Here is a 17,922-nt window from a genome sequence, read left to right as displayed (position 1 = left end):
AGAAATTCCTCAAATACTGATGAGAAAATATTCTGGAATTTAGCCTCTAGGCAGGAACAGCACACCTACTTTGCAGTGGATGCCCAGGCGGGAACGTGTGAAAGTAAGAGAACCCACTTTGCTGCCAGTTTCTTCCTGCTGGACTGAGTGGGTATCCAGATTTCAAAAGGGAAGGAGATTATGGGCAGGTTACAAAACAATAGTGGCACTTCACTTGAAATACAGTGCAGAAAACATGTTGCTGCTTGATTGCTGTGGTCACATTGATAGCCTTTCGATTAAACTGCTGTAATGTGCTGTACGCGGAGCTACCCTTATGCCTGGTTCAGAAACTGCAGCTAGTACAAAATGCTGTTACTAGGTTGATTAGTGGGACACCCACCTGTACATATATTGCACTGATGTTGAAAGATCTGCACTAGCTGTCAGCTGCTGAGCCAAGTTCAAGGTTTTGTTGTTGACATTTAAAGGCCTAAACTAGGGATGCAGAACCTCGGACCTGAGGGCCAAATCCTGCCTTCCAGGTCTCACCATCTCGCCTTTGAGATTCTCCCCAGGCCACATGCATCACTGAAGGATAGGGAGGGGTGTGTGGAAGTGTCCGTAGGAACCACCCTCTGCAGTGCCCTCCCTCGGGGAATTTGTGAGGAAGGGGCAGCAGTGACCTCGAAGCGCCTCTTTTTAAAAATGTACTTCTCCAAGCTTTCCTGGACTCTTGATTCTTAATTGTTATTTTTTTGTTTTTGTTTGTACAGTTCTTGGTTTTGTTTGTAAGGTACAGCTTTGCTTTGCTTTCATCTCATTTTTAGGAAATTTTATTGAACATCATGATATTTTAGAGCAAACTGCTTATAAATGTTCATTGAAGTGCTATGATTTTCTTTCAGTAAATGGAAAGGCGAAATTCGTCCCTTGTTTGTTTGGTGGTCATGGCAAGGAAAAGCTAGTCTGCAGAAAGCCAAAGGTGGCTTTGAGAAAATGCATAGGAAAACGTCTTATTGAAAGAAAACACTTTATTGGTCTGCTTGGTCAATATGGGCAAAAATAAAGAGGAGCCTGAGAGCTCTTGATTGGCATGTGGCGGTTCCCCTCCCTTCCGGGACTTTTCCTTTCATTCCAGTAGGGGGAGCCACGCCCTATGCATCTGTCCCTTCTGCACACAGGATGCTGACCCCTCCATTGTAGTGAATGGGAGAGCCCTTGTGTATTGGAGCTCTGTGAGCTCCCTGGTGTGCATGTGAGCCTCTCTCTATCCAGCTTTGTGTGCTTACAGCTCTTTTATTTATGCCTTGTGCTTTAAGCTGATTTCCCAAACAAATTATCTATGATTATTTAGCTGAGAGAAAAAATGGCTATCCACGAAGTTTAATCTGCACTAAGTTAATAATACCTATTTGAATCTGTTATTCCATTGATTAAAAGCTGGGAGGGGAAATGCCTTTTAACTGGTTTAGCAAACGGTCCTAGAAATTACCCAAATAACCTATTGACTGGGATAATGTAATCAACTCAGAGGAGCTGGTGAATATGCAGCTCTCCCCCCCCCCCCCCGCCCATAGCACATCATTGTAATGATTGAAGGTACTCAAAAGTTTTGAGGCACTGAACAAAACCGACCCTAAAGCAAAAGCAAGCAAATCAAAATCTTAAGTGAAAGCAGCCCAGAAAACAGAACGGAGGCCTTGTTACGAGGGAGGCAAGTGCCCTTTAACTGCTGTTTTTGCTTGCTTGTCAAGATCTATATTCTCAAGTCCTGGTTTTATAAGCACTTTGTTTTTCACAAGTGCTATAAAGGCAGAAGCAGGGTCTACTGAGAGACAAATGGCATAATGGAAGTTATTGTTGAAAACAGAACATTTTGTAAAACATATAAACCTTCATTATATACATAACTCCAGTGGGATGTAGCCTATGTCAGAGGAATGCCTCAAAATATCATAGGTGACTTTAATTATGTAATTGGAGGGGGGATGTAATAGAAAGGCCCAGACACTTTGTGGTTTAGCAACACAGAGCAATTCCTGCTGGAGCTTTCCAATCTAACCCACAGAGAACTCTATTGGATGATGAGTTTTCAAGCCAATTAAGGGCAGCAGGCACAATCCTGCAGGAACCGCTCCTGTGCAGATGCCTTCCCTTCAGCAGAGTTTGCACTGGGGCACAGCAGTGGTTCAGCAATGTGCTCTGGAATGAAAAGGTTTTCAAGAAAATATCGTTAAAATTCAGGTATTGAATTAACAAGCCGAGTTAAGTGGCAGAATCCCAGGAGCACAGAGAAAGAGAAGGATGTGACAAGTGAGCACAGGATTTAGCTTCCCAAGAGTATCAGCTTTTGGTTTTGGGTTATTCTTGTTTTTAATGTAACACGTTTCCAGGACACGTTTGGAAGTGTGTGAACGATGCTTGCTAAAATAGCCCGTGTCTAAGGAGTAGCTGAGTCAGATTTCCAACAGTTGTAGGTCAGGCCTCTGTGTTTGGCACTGCACCTCCCCATGATGAGTAAAATTGAAACAAATTATGCAAAACGAAACAAAATATGTGAGTTTGCTGAAGCAGAAAAATCAGGTGTTCTGGTTTCAGAAATTGTATTTTTAGCATGGTGCAAAAAAAACAGCCCTCTGAAGGTCCCTCCAGATGTCCTTTCTGTTGTGCATTCATGATTATTTGTGCTTATGATGCTATCGGAACAGTTATAAGCAATCCTGATTTCAATGGTATTTGTTGCAAAAGTTATGGGGTCATCGTACTGCTTCTTTTCCAACCAATTCATGTCCTGTAACTTCCTACTGAAACACCACCAATGTTCTGGTTGTGTTTTATTGTTGTTTATTGTCCTACTGCTATTGTGCTATATATAGCCCCTCCAAACAGCAATAATGTTGTAGCATTTGTGAAGCATTACAGAGCAACTAATAAAGCAGAATAAGTTCACCACTGATGCAATACTATGGTGTCAAGAATATGGTAAAGAATGCACCTGTAATAAAACACCAGTCTGGAGAGACACTGGAATTCTAGGCAGAACATGTGCAACCAACCTAGCAAAAAGCATTCTGGATTTCAGCAAGGCAGCCAGAATTTCTGGAATGCATCGTGGGGTTGTTGGAGCCACTGTAGTCACCCTCAGTTCTGCTCCTTGCTAGTTTTGGAGTAGCATTAACTCGTTCCAGATGCCACCTGGGCAGTGTTTAGTCTTCAAATGAGGAAATCTGAATTGCAACCTTTCAAAAACAACTGCCAAGACGTCTAGCTTCACTGTCCTGTAGAATAGCTGCATTGATCTCCCATGTTGGAAAGTTATGAATTGCAGAGCCTGGAGATAGAACTCTATAAACACCTCGTTGAACATGAGAGGAAAAGAGTGAGCCCATATGGCTGCTGTGAAATGAAACCAAGTCATTTTTCCTTCGCCATCCCCCCCCCCTCGATCTCAGAATTCTTTGAACATTGCCCTAGAAAATTGGAAAAGGGAGAAGTAGCTGATGTAATTTATTTGAACTTTCAAGCTGCCTTTAACTAAGTCCCTCACAAGGAAACGAAAGGAGTCACCGGGTGAAGGATGGAGCACTTCAGAGACAGGGAAATGGCTGAGAGACAGCAAAGAGGGAGGCTGCACAGTCAATTTTCGACATAACACGATCCAAAGCGCCTTCTTCTCAAAGGCTACGTTCTGGGACTGACACTATTAATAAGCGTCTCAGTGGAAAAGGAGGCAAATGGTCACTTGGCTGCAGTCCTCCGCCCCGATAAAAAATAAATTTGAAAATCACACTGGCCTGGCCCTTCTTCATGTGTGAAAGTCAACCTGTGTAGACTCCATGGGCTTCTTCTGCATGTTGGGCTGGCCTTGTGAATGGTTCCAGTGCGTGGCCAGATAAGCTCACCTGTTAATGTTTTCCCAGAAGTAAGGGTTTGGGGGTTGTTTTTTAAGGGAGTTGGCCTTTTCACCCAAATCTATTATTTGTTTTTATTTCATATATCTCCTTTTTTACCCTGCCTTTTCAGGGTACATATACTCTCACAAGGCAGCTTGCATGAGCACTATCAAAACAGGGGAAGACAGCTTAGAAATTGCAAGAGAATAATGAGGAATTGCGATGGAGCAGTAGAAGCCTGTCAAGAAGAGAACCGTATGCACGGTCAAATATTTGCTTTCTAATTTCGCAGTCACACTTCCTGCCACTGAAGAGTCAACCTGCTTTTCCACCTGCATCCCAGTTTGCCTCTTCGGCACTGGAAATGCTGCAATGAAATTCAGAAGCAAATCTCCACTTGCATACTGTACATACATACCTTTTGGATGCTGGCCCCAGCCTCTTTAGTGAACCATGCGTCTTCATCTGTGTTGTTTCAAAGCAATTTTTTCAACCTCCTCCGTACTGTCGGTTTTTGGCTGCTACATGCTTTTTAAATCGGAGGGATTCTACCTATTACCACTAGATGGCAATCAAATAAGATAACAGTCTTCAATCCTGGCTAAAATATTCAGTCCCGTGGTGAATTTTAACCATAATAAAGAAGAGAGCTCTCTTCTGAGAAACCCGACTTGCATTAATATTTTACTAATTGGCATTTTTACAGTGTCATCCAGCCACTTCTTAAAAAAAAAGAAAAAAGGCAGGTGTATTCTGTATAATAATGTAGAAGTCAATATTGGAGGCAGAAAGAAACAATTAAACCGAGGGAAGAAAAGCAATAATTTAGTAACTGTTTAAGAATTTATGCTTCCTTGCCCTTCTCACGTTTTAAAGCTGAAACATTTTTATGGCAGCTGTAAAGAATGACACCATAACTGTGACTTTATTCACTCACCATGCTTTCATTTTGCAGTCTCCACACTCCACCCCCGATGGCTTGGGTTTTGGTTTTGCTGACAACCTGAGATCCTGCCCACCACCATGTCCTGTATTAAATAACCCCATGTGGGAATTTCAAAGTAGCCAGTTGCACCCTCATTGATTACATACCCAAATCCCACAAGGAAGGCTGGAGAAGTAGGAGGAAGGAGGGCTGGAGGAGCATGGCTGGGAAGAGCAGTAGCTCAGTGGCTGAACATCTGCCTTGCATGCAGATGCTTCCAAGTTCAATCCCCAGCAACATCTCCCTGCAAGCCTGGGAGATACTCCTACCTGAAACCCTGGAGAGCTGCAAACCATACTGAGCTTGGTGGATCATTGGTCTCACTCTGTATAAGGCAGCTTCCTAAGGTTCTTGCCTTATAAACAGCCATGGCTGACTAGCAGAAGCATCCCAAGCAACTGCAACAAAATTAATCTGGCTCTAGTGGTGCAGGACACACACTGCCTAGGTCCCTTGCAGTAGTGCAGAGGTCCTGCCCACTTCTCAGGACAAACAGGGCAGCCCCTTTTTGTGGCAAAATGTCTCAACAGGCTCTGGTCTCTATGGGAGTTGAAAACATCTGGAGGTGGCTAGCAAATGTTTGCTTCACACCATTATCATTTATTGATTTAGCAGCTCCTTTGGGACTGTTCACTAGATAAGAGGAGAAACACATTGCTTGCTAAAGCAGAGAGTTTGTCAAAGGTACACAGTGAGCAGGGAAAGGCAAGCTGGTGGTCATAGGCTATAAGAGAACAGCCTAATAAGTGGTTGCCTTGGGAAGGCTTTGCAGTTTTAAGGAAGGAGATAGCTCCTAGAAGCAGAATGGATGGTGTGAGGAAGGGAAGAAGGTGGTGCCGAGGATATAATTGCGGCCCAAACAGTCTTCAACATAAACATATTGGAGCCTGGAGTTCATAGCGGGTGTGATGGATGCCAGCACAGAGACTTAAGGAGAAGAGTGATGGGGTCTTAGCGATGGGAGAGAAATATTATTTTAGCAGAAGCACTCTGCTCAAGGCATTCCAAGATCAATATCTAGCTCCCCTCTTTGCAGGATTTCCACCCCTGCCCCCAGGAAATGAAAATATCTCCATTAACCAAGAGGCTAATAGGATTCCATTCACATCTGTTTGCCTACCTTTGCAGATCTCATAACATAAGCATACCACTACCTGTATGTTGAACTAATGAAAACAATTCGGTTTTGTGAACAACAAAGTGAGCACTGAGCAGCAAGGCACTGTGGCGGTTAGCAGTTTGGGATAATTGTGCAAGCCTGAAGCTCATAGATACAGGTTTGGTTGGGAGGGTCTACCCACCCACCAGCAAAGAGAAGTCATGGGCTTGCTGACTTAGCATAATGGGACCCCATCTGCTATGCTGGACCTCTACTTTGAGATGAGATGTCAACCACTAGCAGCTGAGACTGGCGCTCTGCTACCTTTGCTACTTCTCACTATGCAGGTGAGGGGACTGTTCCATTTATATCCATGATCTCTGTAAAAGCTCGTGGTGGCAGCAGGGCTGACCTTCATTAAAATCTTAAAATCTGCAATATGTGCAAACTAAATGGATTTGGCCCTATTTCTGCTCAGTTGGCATAGTTTATTGTGCTTCTGCTAGAGATGTAAGAATTGCTTTTCCTGGATTGGATCAGAGGCCAGCTGGATTACCGTAACCAGAAAGTGAGATGTGATTCAGGCAAAGGTATACATAATTGCTGTAATTCCCTGCAATGATCAGAAGCTGTCTCTGAACGTGGATGCTCTGTTCTTGGCTAGCATGGTGCAATGGTTAGTGCTGGAGACCTAGGCTCAGATCCCCAAGCAGCAAGGATGCTTCCTGTGTGACCTTGGGCCTGCCCCCAATTCTCAACCTAGCCTACCTTGGCAGGTTGTTGTGAGGATAAAAGCAGGAAATCCTTGGAGGAAAGGCAGGATATAAATGTAATTAATAAACCTGCATTTCCCAGAATTGAGCTAGTGCTTTTATTTTAGCTGAAGAGTTTTTCAAAGTGAAAACATAGTCAAACAGAAAACAACAAATCAGGACAATAGTCCCAACCCAGAGAGAGAAGCAGGGTCACAATACAGATAGTGCATTCAAAATGAACAGTCCAGACAAAACTATGCATTAAATAAGATTATCTTTCCAAAATTATAAACGAGCCAAGGGTGGTCATGAGAAGGATATATTCTTGTTAACATAGGAAATAAACAGAAACCGCACACTGAGAAAGAGGTCGCTAGATAATCTAGCTCAGTGGGTTAATTTCTCTAGAAGGGCAAAATGCCAAATCTTGCAGAATCAGTTTTGTAGACAGCAAAGGCCTGGGGAGTGCCAGTGTTGTGCAATTTCCATGTTGCAACTAATAAGAAGGCAATAAGATCCTAGCCCCTGCTCTTCCCTATATATCATTAAGAGGAACAAGTTTGGGGGAACAAACCATCTTGGAAATCTCCTCCAAATGGGCTTTAGTACCGCCATCATATCAGTCTGGTGGCAAAGAATTCCTTAAAGCTGGAATGATTGCGGGGAAAGAAGCAAGGAATGTGGATGGGAGCCCTGCTCAGCTTCCCACTGGCTTCTGAGATTGTCCACACATTTGAACAAAGTGGGCTGTGAACTAGGCTTCACATTTGCAATGGTTGTGCAGGACGCAGGGAGTGTTGGATAAGAGCAGTTCCCCCATGGCACTAAGTGGAAATTAGAGATGCTTCATCATGAATCATTCTGCTCGTGGGGGAGAGTAGGACACCCCACATTTCTGGCTTCCTAAGTGCAAGGGACAAAACGAAACAAAAATGCTTCCTTTCTTCACCGTTTCCATTTGTGAGTTCTAGAATCCAAACTGGGCTATGGGAAGCCACAGTCCACAGGCAATATTTCAGGCTTCATCACTTGTAGTCCTAGAACTGCACTAGAAAACTAAGGAGCATATCAAGAGGGAAAGGGTCTAGAAAACAGTGGCAAGCTTTGAAGAAAGGTAGCAGATTCACAAGGTGGGCGCTTATCTCCACACATACTGTTTAAAAAAGAGGCACTGATTTATGGCTTAACTTAAAGGGGGGTTCCAATCAAATAAATAAACAGACCCAGGTAGCTCATCTAAGCTTCTGCAGCATGCTAAGCCAGGACTAGAGAAGGGCCTTCATTTCTCCACAGAGCAAATCTGAAGGTGTGGGCAAGGGTGGAAGTAAAGAATTATAACTGGCAAATCTTCCTACTGAAATGTTCCAAAGAATACTGGCCATCAGCATCCAATTTGCATTTTCCTCCATGCAGTGGGAAATATTTAAGTTGACAAATAGGATATTTAACTGCGCAACAGATACTTGGCAGTTCGTTATTAACAACTGTTACTGATGTGATTTATTTGCTGTTATAAAAAGGGCATTATTTTGTGAATATGATTCAGAAATTAGCTCCAGTTTAGCAAGAGGCCTTGACTGCCTGACCTCTTAATAGCCTTATAATGATGCCATTTACCATTCAGTGGCTTATTCAAGTCATTGTGTGTGAGATTTGTTCCGAAGGACTGATGTTCACAGATCAGACTGGTGTGTAGATGGCTCACGGGGAATGGGGGAGAACTCTGGGGCCACATACGTTGCCAGGGCCACCTGCACTAATAGGAGTTAGGAAAAGGCAGGTGTGGGGGGCTGCCCTTTCTTCAGTTCCCTTTGCAGGCCACCCCTAGTATTATTCCTCTACCATATCCCCCCCCCCATCCAGGTACTCATTCTTTGCCCATATAAGTGTCATTTGAATTGTGGTGGGGTTTTTTGGAGGGGGGGGGGAGAATAGAAATTCCAGAAGATTACTTTGTCAGGAGCAGAACTTTCCAGCAAGTTGGACAGTTAAGTCAAAGTACCTGTCACTCCTTTGCCCTTACTGCCCCACACTGCTGTTCCCCCTGTTTCCTTGCCCAATATAACCCGCCTGGCCCAAAACACAGATAGATATTTCCTTAAAGAAGCTAGACTGCTTGCTAACATTCTGTCGCTGACATCTTCACTCTGAACAGTTGGAATACTGATGGACGTTCCATGACATAATGATAGGCAAACTATAGCCAGTGTTTAGCCTACTTTAGAACTCTCTGAAGAACCTTTGGATCATGGGCCCAGTTGGAAGATGTATCTCGAGTGTCTCTTCTAGCTTGGGTGTCTCATGTGACATCTTTGCCCATGTGGCTGCTCTGTGGCCCCTCCCACATTGATGCCTGGCATGCTCTGCGTTTGGCCCTCTACTCTTCTTTCTGTATACATTACCCCCTTGGGTAGCCTCATCACTTCTCATGGTTTTCAATGCCACCTATAAGCTCCTAGCGCTACCACTCCATCCATACCATATCATTTGCCATCCATCCAATCCCCCATCTCCAGTTACCTTTCTGATACGTCTGCTTGGGTGCATCAGCATTGTCTCAAGCTCCATGTGTCCATACAAAATTTATCCCATTTTCTCCCATTTCTCCTTGTTCCTCCACCTTATCCATTAGCATCACCATCCACCCTGTTAATCAGGATAAAGCCTTGACTTTCTATTATCTTTCCTTGGACCCACAAATGCAATCTGTTCCCAAATCATGCCACTTCCCTCTTTACAATGTGACAAATTACAGCCTTTTGCCGTCCGTATCCTCAGCAAAATATCTGCTCTGTACCTTCTGTAACTCTCATCTTCGTGGCTGCAAACTTTCTTCTCTCTAGGGTCTCCTATTGCCTCACCTACTGTGGTCTCACTCACCTGTACCCAGCACTCTGCTGCCAGCTTTATTTGCCTCGTTTGTTGCTCTGAATATGTCACATGGGAAAGGACTTTAGCTCAGTGGGCAGAGCTTCTGCTTTGCATGCAGAAGGTCCCAGGTTCAATCCCTGGTACCTACTGGTAGGGCTGATAATGTTCTCTGCCTGAGGCCTGGGAGAGCCGTTGTCAGTCAGTGTAGACAATAATGAGCAAGATGGACCAGTGGTCTGACTCAGTCTAAAGCAACTTCCTATGATCCTATGGCTCTTCTCCTTGAACTCCTTCACCACTTCCAGTCCAGCCCAGTCCCAGATCCTACATAAGCTTCATGGCTTACCTTCAAAACCCTCCATCAGCTTCTTCCTGCACCCCACCTACCAAAATCTCTGTTCTTATATCTAGTTACATCCCTTCTTCCCGTGACCTTTACTTAACCAGCTGCACCACCCAAAGCTATCCAAATGTCCCCATTCTGCTCTCTGAAATGACTCCATCCCTTCCTCCTTGCTGCTGCTGATGCCTGGAATTGCCCTCCCTCCTTCTCCTCAATGCTTACCTTTCCTAGAAATCTTTGGAGCACCCTCCTAGTAACAATATCATCATGTAACTAAGTCAAGGTACAGGCACTTGAAATCAACACATATTCTTCCCTGCCTCCATTACCTCCCATTTGTTTTTCTTCTGTGTCTGTTTTATATTGTAAGCCCCCTGCGATAGGGATCTGTCAAACCTGTTCTTTACAAAGTGCTGTGTACATAGATGGTGCTATATATAAATAAGTAAATAAATAAAAAATACTTTGGTTTCCCCCCAGAATAATTTGTCTCAGTTGTGTAGTCTTATCTGTCTTGCCCAGTTTCTTAAATTCTTGCTCCCTAATGTATAACTGAAATCAGATAATAACTTTCTTTAATTTTTTCTCAGTTGCATAGTTCTGTCCGATTGTAGAATTGAGATATGGCTTGCATCCCAAAGCTGTCTCCGGGGCAAGTTAGCTTCAGAGCTCCTAAAATGCAACTGTAAATATATATTTTTATAGTGTACCTAGCAGGATTGTAGATGCTTTGCTGTTGCTGACTGATGCATTAGCACATCACGGTTAATGCTGAAAGACTCTTGCTGGTGGAATTGATCACATATGTGCTCACAAGCAAGTGCTTAGCTTTGCATGCATAAACAGCAGTGACACTCTGTTTCTCTATCTTTGAGTACATTTCTCCTGGGCTGTGGTCCATAGGCGCATGAGGCCACCTTGCTGAAGCTAAGCAGGTCTGGATCTGGTCAGTGCCTGGATGGGAAACTGCCTAGAACCATATGTGTGCTGGACAGAGGGACACCTCCATTTAATCTAGACCCACTCCAGCATGGCAAATCAGGGGATTGGATTGCTGTGTTAGTCAGGGCAACCATCCCTGACCTTCTGATCTCCAGATCTTTTGGACTTCAACTTCCATCAGCCCCAGCCAGTATGGCAATGAGAGGGGCAGTCTAAAATATATGGAGGGCACCAGCTTGGGGTGGTTGGGTTATGGGCCAATGGGATGGAACTAATATGACACATGTTTACAAACAGTTTTAAAAAATTCAGAACAATTAATCCATCTTATTGAGTTACTTGCAGTTGCTGCTCTACCATAACAATTATTTTAACTTTGAAGTAGTCATGTCTGTTTCTCAGCCTAGAAGAGGAGGTGGATTGTGCAGTTAACTGTCAGAAAGCAAATGTCTATTCCTTTACAGGAGTGCTGCCACAAAAGTTTTCCTTATTTTTCTTTTTCTGCTGTCATTAGGTATGGGCAGTAGACCTGGATCTGCACTATAGTGATCATCTGGCTTTGACACAGGTCTTGCTGTATGTTACAAACGGAACACTGGATTGCAAGTTAAGCCGCTTTGAATGCCAGGTCATTCCAAGTAAACCAAAAAGCCGCCGCCCCCCTAAGGAACCACCCCAGGTCAGTGATGAATAACCCAAGTAACCTCCTACTAGCCACTGTGTTGGCAAATCATTGCTTGGGAGCCAGAACAGGATTGGCTACCCCTCTGCTCCATTGCACTGGTGACCTGAGCCACCCTGTGACATTCAGTAAGACAGATCAATGCTACTATGTTTGTTTGTTTATTTGTTTGTCTCATGGTTCCAGCCTGTGGAATCATAGAATCATCAAATCTTAGAGTTGGAAGGGACCCCAAGCGTCATCTAGTCCATCCCCCCATAATGCAGGAATCATTTTAGATCTTAATTCTGTCTTCTATAGTGTTAGCTACCCCGCCCAGTTTTTCCCATCAGCTGAAGATTTAATAAGCATACCCTTCTGTATCCTCACACAAGTATCTTATTAAAATTTTGAAGGACACTGAGCATAGGATAGAACACTTTGGCTCTCCACTAAAGACCTCTCTCCAGGTAGACACAGACCCATTAATGAGCACTCACTGGGTACAGTTGCTCAAGCAGTTGTATATTCACCTAACAATATTATCCAGCTCATATTTTACCTTCTGGTTAACAAGTAAAAAATGGGAGGTCTTGTCCTATGCTCCACTGAAAGTGAAATATACTATGCCCATGCCGTTTCTATGATCTACCAAACTAATAACTACCAAAAAATGAAATAAGGTTGGTCTGGCACGACTTATTCTTGAGAAACCCATGTTGGCCATTGGTAATCAGTGCATTATTTTCTCTGCTCACAGGATGACTACTTATTAATCTGTTTGAGATTTCCCCTAGTATCTGTGTCAGGCTGCTAGAACTCTACTTACCCAGATGGGCCTTTCCTCCCTCTTGGAAGATATGAACAATATTTGCCCATCTCCAGCCTTCTGGCATCTCACCTGTGCTTGAAGAATTTCCAGAGATTGCAGACAGTGGTTCTGGAATAACACCTACAGGTTCCTTCAGCATTCTGGGGTGTCATTCTCCTTGCACGGAAGACTTTAGGCCATTTAAAGTAGCTAGGTGTTCTTAATCCACCTTCTTACGTAATCCAGCCATTGACATTCTTGCCACAAAGGGAACATATTTGCATTTTTTGAACTGGTGTTTAACTCCAGTAGTGGAAGTGGGAACCTGCTATCTGCAGAAAAATTAACTCTGATTTGTCTTTTTAAAACCTGCCTTAGGGGTGGAACCCTCCCATTTTTATGCTTGGTCAGAATAGACCAGAAACCTCTTCTTATCCATCTACAGATAGAGATTTTATGTCATCCAAAAAGTGTCAGGGCTTTGTAATTTAGAGGTTAATGAGCTTCTGATCTATTGTTCTTGTCACACCACTACTTTGAGTTGGAGAGGAGTAAATTACATATGATTAGTCCCAGTAGTACATGTTTTAGAAATGAAAAGTAATCAAGTAGCAACTTTTTAATTAAAATTCTGTCAGGATTAACGTAAATTTGTCACTCCCAGCCTATAATCCCCCCTTTTTTATTCCTTCAAATCTTGCTTACCTAGCAGTCAGCGGCAACAAAAAGAGGACTAGTGTGTCAGAGATATCTTTTAAAGAACCGAGAGAAATAAACAGGAGACAAATCTTTTTACAGCGCATGATCTGTAATGAATGATTAAGTAAAAACACTTTATGTGAAATTATGATGTTAATAATGCTTCCGTCCCCGCGAATTTATTACGCATTCACCAGGCTGCTCGCTTTGATTTTGATAAAATGGAGCGGTGACCGAGTGCGAGTGATGATTTTTATTTTTAGAATTCTCCTTTGCAAGAGCAAATTTCCTAGATACTGCTGCTACTGTAATTATGTACAAAACCAATCACTCATTATACTTAGGATACATTATCTTCGAGACAGATGAGGCTAAATAAGCAAGACATTAATAATTCATCCGGCAGTTCATTATGCATGTGTTTGCCTGCTTTGTAGCTGAAATAAGCACCTCATCAAACTGATGCCTGCGCTTAAACAATAGTTCTGTGTTATTGCCGCCACATTCAAGTTTACGCTTGTTAAACTGCTACTTGGATTATTTTATCAAGCATTCATTTATTTTATTTGTGGCCTTCTGTTGCCAAAAGAAATTTCTGAGAGCTTTGGGTACCTGATTGGACAATGAATACTCTTAGTTCTCCAAGTATTCTCAGCCAAGGCTGGGTTACCCCTTGTGCTAAATGCGCTTCAGGCTAGGACCCCAGCCAAATTGTGGCCCCTGCTGCTCCCGGCGGCTGCCAGCATTCTTGCAATATTGTGCATGTGAGCACAAGTCTGCCTGCAATGTCGCTTTGGGAACTATGGCAGGCAAAACTGGGGAACTGAGTGCCACTGGGAATAGCAATGGCATGCAACAGATCATAGCTCCCAGAGCGGCAGATTGGAGAAGGGATGAGGCTGGCCTGCCACCGCCACAGTTTTCATGTCTTAGGTCTGAGGGTTAGACTAAAAAGCATCTCGGGTCTCTGAAATCTTTTAGTTTTGATCATTAACATTTTAATGCAACTCAAGTAAGTTTGTGCAGAACATCAAGGAAGCCCATTAAGAAGAATAAGATGCATGCTAATTCTACTAAGCTTCCTCCATTGTTCTTGTGTATTACTGCATGCACCCCACTGAAATTAAAACACTTTGGTGAATTGGCTCTGAAATGACTTGGCAAATATCACACGCAGTGGTCGAAACACCTTTGTCCTTCTGCCACCACTTTCTTCTAGAAAGGGAACACAGTTTTGCTTGCACGTTATTATTTACCTCTTTATTGAAACTGCCCAATCAATAGCACTTTGCTAAGAAATAAAAGAAGGTGAGAAAACACATCTTGGGCAAAAATTCCATATCGATCTGAGCATTTTGCTTTCAGTTCTAGCCAGTGCTGCACTGTTAAGGAAACAACTATTTAAAGAGTTCCTAAGCTCTTAAGATAATGCTTTTAAGGTATATCCCAGAAAACTTAAATGAAAAACAATTTCTGTAATGTGTCACGTTCACCCAAGGGCATCACTTTAAAAAATGCCAAGCGTTACATCAGGAGAAGCCCCAGCAAGTCAAAAGCAAAATCACAGAGAACGTTCTTATGTTATACAGTGGTGCCCCGCAAGACGAATGCCTCGCAAGACGGAAAACCCGCTAGACGAAAGGGTTTTCCATTTTGGAGGTGCTTCGCAAAACGAATTTCCTATTTGCTTGCTTCGCAAGACGAAAATGTCTTGCGAGTTCCTGCGGGTTTTTTTCCTTTCCCCCCCCTTTTTCCCAAGCCGCTAAACCGCTTATCAGCTGATGGCTAAGCCGCTTAACAGCTGATGCTAAGCCGCTTATCAGCTGATCCTTAAGCCGCTTATCAGTTTATCGTTAAGCCGCTTATCAGCTGATCGTTAAGCCGCTTATCAGCTTATCGTTAAGCCGCTTATCAGCTGATCCACTAAGCCCGCTAAGACGCTAATACTGTAGCACTAATCTGCTAATGGGCTTGCTTCGCAAGACGAAAAAACCCGCAAGACGAAGAGACTCGCGGAACGGATTCTTTTCGTCTTGCGAGGCACCACTGTAATTGCATGAGAGCCAATATGGCAACCTTTGTCAGCCTAGTGCCCTCCACATGTTTTGAACTACAACTACAACATGTTTTGAACTACAACTCCTAACATCCCTTGCATATAATACTACAGCACATCTACTGGTGATCCCTCTAGAAATTTAAATAAATTTAGTTTTCAAAATTTGCAGAATTGGATCCATAGGATCCAACTCCTAGGGGCCAAGGTCCCTTTGCTACCACCCAATGAAATATTTGAGGGAGCCTCCCCGCCCCCCCAAGTTGATGGCATTGCCATTCAAATTATGTGTGTGCACCACATTTTGTGATCGATTATTCAGGGTGGGACTTATCCCCCATATTTTATTCAAGTTGGCACCCCAGAGTGGCTCTCTCATGAATTTCCAGACTGCATAGACATTTCTCAGAATAATTAATTTGCTTCAATAAAGTAAAGACTATTCAGCTGATTATATCTTTCTTGTGGGTTTGGTGTTTTCAGATACAGTAGTACCTTGGTTTAAGAACAGCCCTGTTTACGAACTACAGTGGTACCTCGGGTTAAGTACTTAATTCGTTCCAGGGGTCCATTCTTAACCTGAAACTGTTCTTAACCTGAAGCACCACTTTAGCTAATGGGGCCTCCCATTGCCGCCAGGCCGCCGGAGCATGATTTCTGTTCTCATCCTGAAGCAAAGTTCTTAACCCGTGGTAATATTTCTGGGTTAGCGGAGTCTGTAACCTGAAGCGTATGTAACCTGAAGCGTATGTAACCCGAGGTACCACTGTATTCGTTTTAAGAACTCTGCAAAACTGGAAGTAGTGTCCCAGTTTGTGAACTTTACCTAGGTCTAAGAATGGAATCCGAGTGGAGGAAGGGCACTGGCGGCGGGAGGCCTCATTAGGGAAAGCGTGCCTCGGTTTAAGAACTGATTTCTGGAACTGATTAATTTCATAAACTGAGGTACCACTGTACTATTGTAACACATTTTTAAATTTATCTATGCCACTCCAATGGCTGTATGTTTTTCCTTTTCCTTTCTCTTTTAAGCTGTGTAAATACACTCAGTTATTGCAGTTTTAAATGGACCCTAATTCCTCCATTTTCTCACTGAGGACCAGATATTGTAACTATAGAGCTGTGCCCGCCCCCAGCCCATGCCCACAGGCAATGACTGCTTGGGGTCCACCCCTTGATGTCCACCTTGTTGTCTACAGAGGCCCTAACCGCCACCATTTTCAGTTTTCACTTTTTATGTATATGAAGCTATTTATCTTTGCTGAGCCACCTTGGGAGGGCTGTGTCCATAGAATTAAATAATAATAATAATAATAATAATAATAATAATAATAATAATAGTGTTACCAAACATTGTTTATCATTGCTCCCGTGTCTATAAAGTTAGCCTCAAATATTACAATTTGTATCTTTTAGGAAGTAAATTGTTTCTGCAGGATTTATAATAAACTCCACATTTAGCTTAATGTTTGTAAAAGGGCTCTGTATTGAAGCAAGAATATGTTTGTCTGGCCTTCCCCAACCTGGTGCCCTCCAGATGTTTTGGACCACACTTTGCATCAGCCCCAGCGAGCATAGCCATTCATGGTGGCTGGGACTGATGGCAGATGCAGTTCAAAACATCTGGAAGGCATCAAATCTGGGAAGGCTGTATTAGTGCTTCGTAACAGTCAACTTTTTCCCCTTCTGCTTTTTTTGTTAGCCTGCTATGGTCAGCCGCTATGTTGCCATGAGCAATTCGATCAGACATGCCAACTTTTCCCTCATCTACTATAATGTTTTCCTTCATATGTGCAAGGCTCACGGGGTTGGATATGATGTCCAGGTAGGAAGATCATGTGCTTTGCATTTAAATGAAATAGAGGTAGGAAAGTAGCTTGGGAGGAGAAACAGCACACAAATCCATTCTAGACTGACTACAGAAAAGTTAGTATCTCCAAATTTTTGGCCTCTGTGATTCTCTCACATATCCCTATAATCCATGAGAATCTTTCTGTGAACTCTGAGATTATCATTTATCACTAACCCAATCTCAAAACCTGAAAACCTGTTTTCAAATTCAAGCTTCTGAATCGAAACACGTCTTGCTGGCTTGTTGCAACTGTTGTCAGATGCTACTCATGTGGGCTTTAAGGGGGTAGGGCTTATAGATCAGCTAGCATGGTTTCCAGACAACTTTACATGTCAGCCAGGAAGCAAAAAGCTCTCAGGCCTGGCTTTAAAGTGACCACCTCTCTCTAATTCTGATTATTCACACCGTAATACAGTTTAGCATCTTACTTTTTTAAGAGGAGTTGTTGTTGACATTATGCAATGCTAACACCTTTCCCTCTACTCCAACAGCAAAAAGAAGGAACCGTTTTTACTCTGTTTGAAGACCATAAAAGGCTCAAATTCGGAATTATGTAAGTTTTCAAGAGTGACTTCTGGAAGCATCTTGAAAATCCTCTAGTTGAACACCTCTACTCCCTTCTGTGGGCTAAGGGTTAGTCTTCCATACATGCTCCTGAGAAAGTAACTCAATCACAGATGTACCTAGCCCTGGGTAAGGCCCCCAAATGGTGCAAGGAATTCCATAGATGTACATAGAGGATGAGCACGAACAAGCAGCATGTCCTCTTCTGCCCAAGTCTCACTGAATACTTGTTTACAGCATCATGCTCTAATATTAGTAATACAGTGATATTTTCATACCAATGGTGGTGTGTAGCCACATATTTGATGCCCAAAGTGAAAAGGCTTGGAATGACTCAACCTCTTGCTCTCCTCTGCTACTTGATTAATAAAAATTATTTATTACACAAATCCTTTCTACTGACAAGTTA

General features: G+C 43.0%; 1 protein-coding gene across 4 annotated transcripts in view; it reads left to right on the top strand.

The window, feature by feature from the left end:
• Positions 1-17,922, top strand: part of IQCH (IQ motif containing H) — a 79,733-nt gene that overhangs the window by 59,362 nt on the left and 2,449 nt on the right. For 3 of the 4 annotated variants that reach the window (XM_080981652.1, XM_080981651.1, XM_080981654.1), the window contains 3 exons: positions 11,385-11,549; positions 16,800-16,922; positions 17,441-17,502. In XM_080981652.1, coding sequence (XP_080837778.1) covers positions 11,385-11,549; positions 16,800-16,922; positions 17,441-17,502 — 350 coding nt within the window. The remainder of the gene's footprint in view (positions 1-11,384; positions 11,550-16,799; positions 16,923-17,440; positions 17,503-17,922) is intronic. The other variant, XM_080981653.1, reaches the window with a different exon arrangement.

This window comes from Podarcis pityusensis (assembly GCF_964106645.2).
Source record: "Podarcis pityusensis genome assembly, chromosome: 14".
Lineage (NCBI taxonomy): Eukaryota > Metazoa > Chordata > Lepidosauria > Squamata > Lacertidae > Podarcis > Podarcis pityusensis.
The sequence above is the reverse complement of the archived record's forward strand: the minus strand, read 5'-3'. Positions and strand labels throughout refer to the sequence as shown.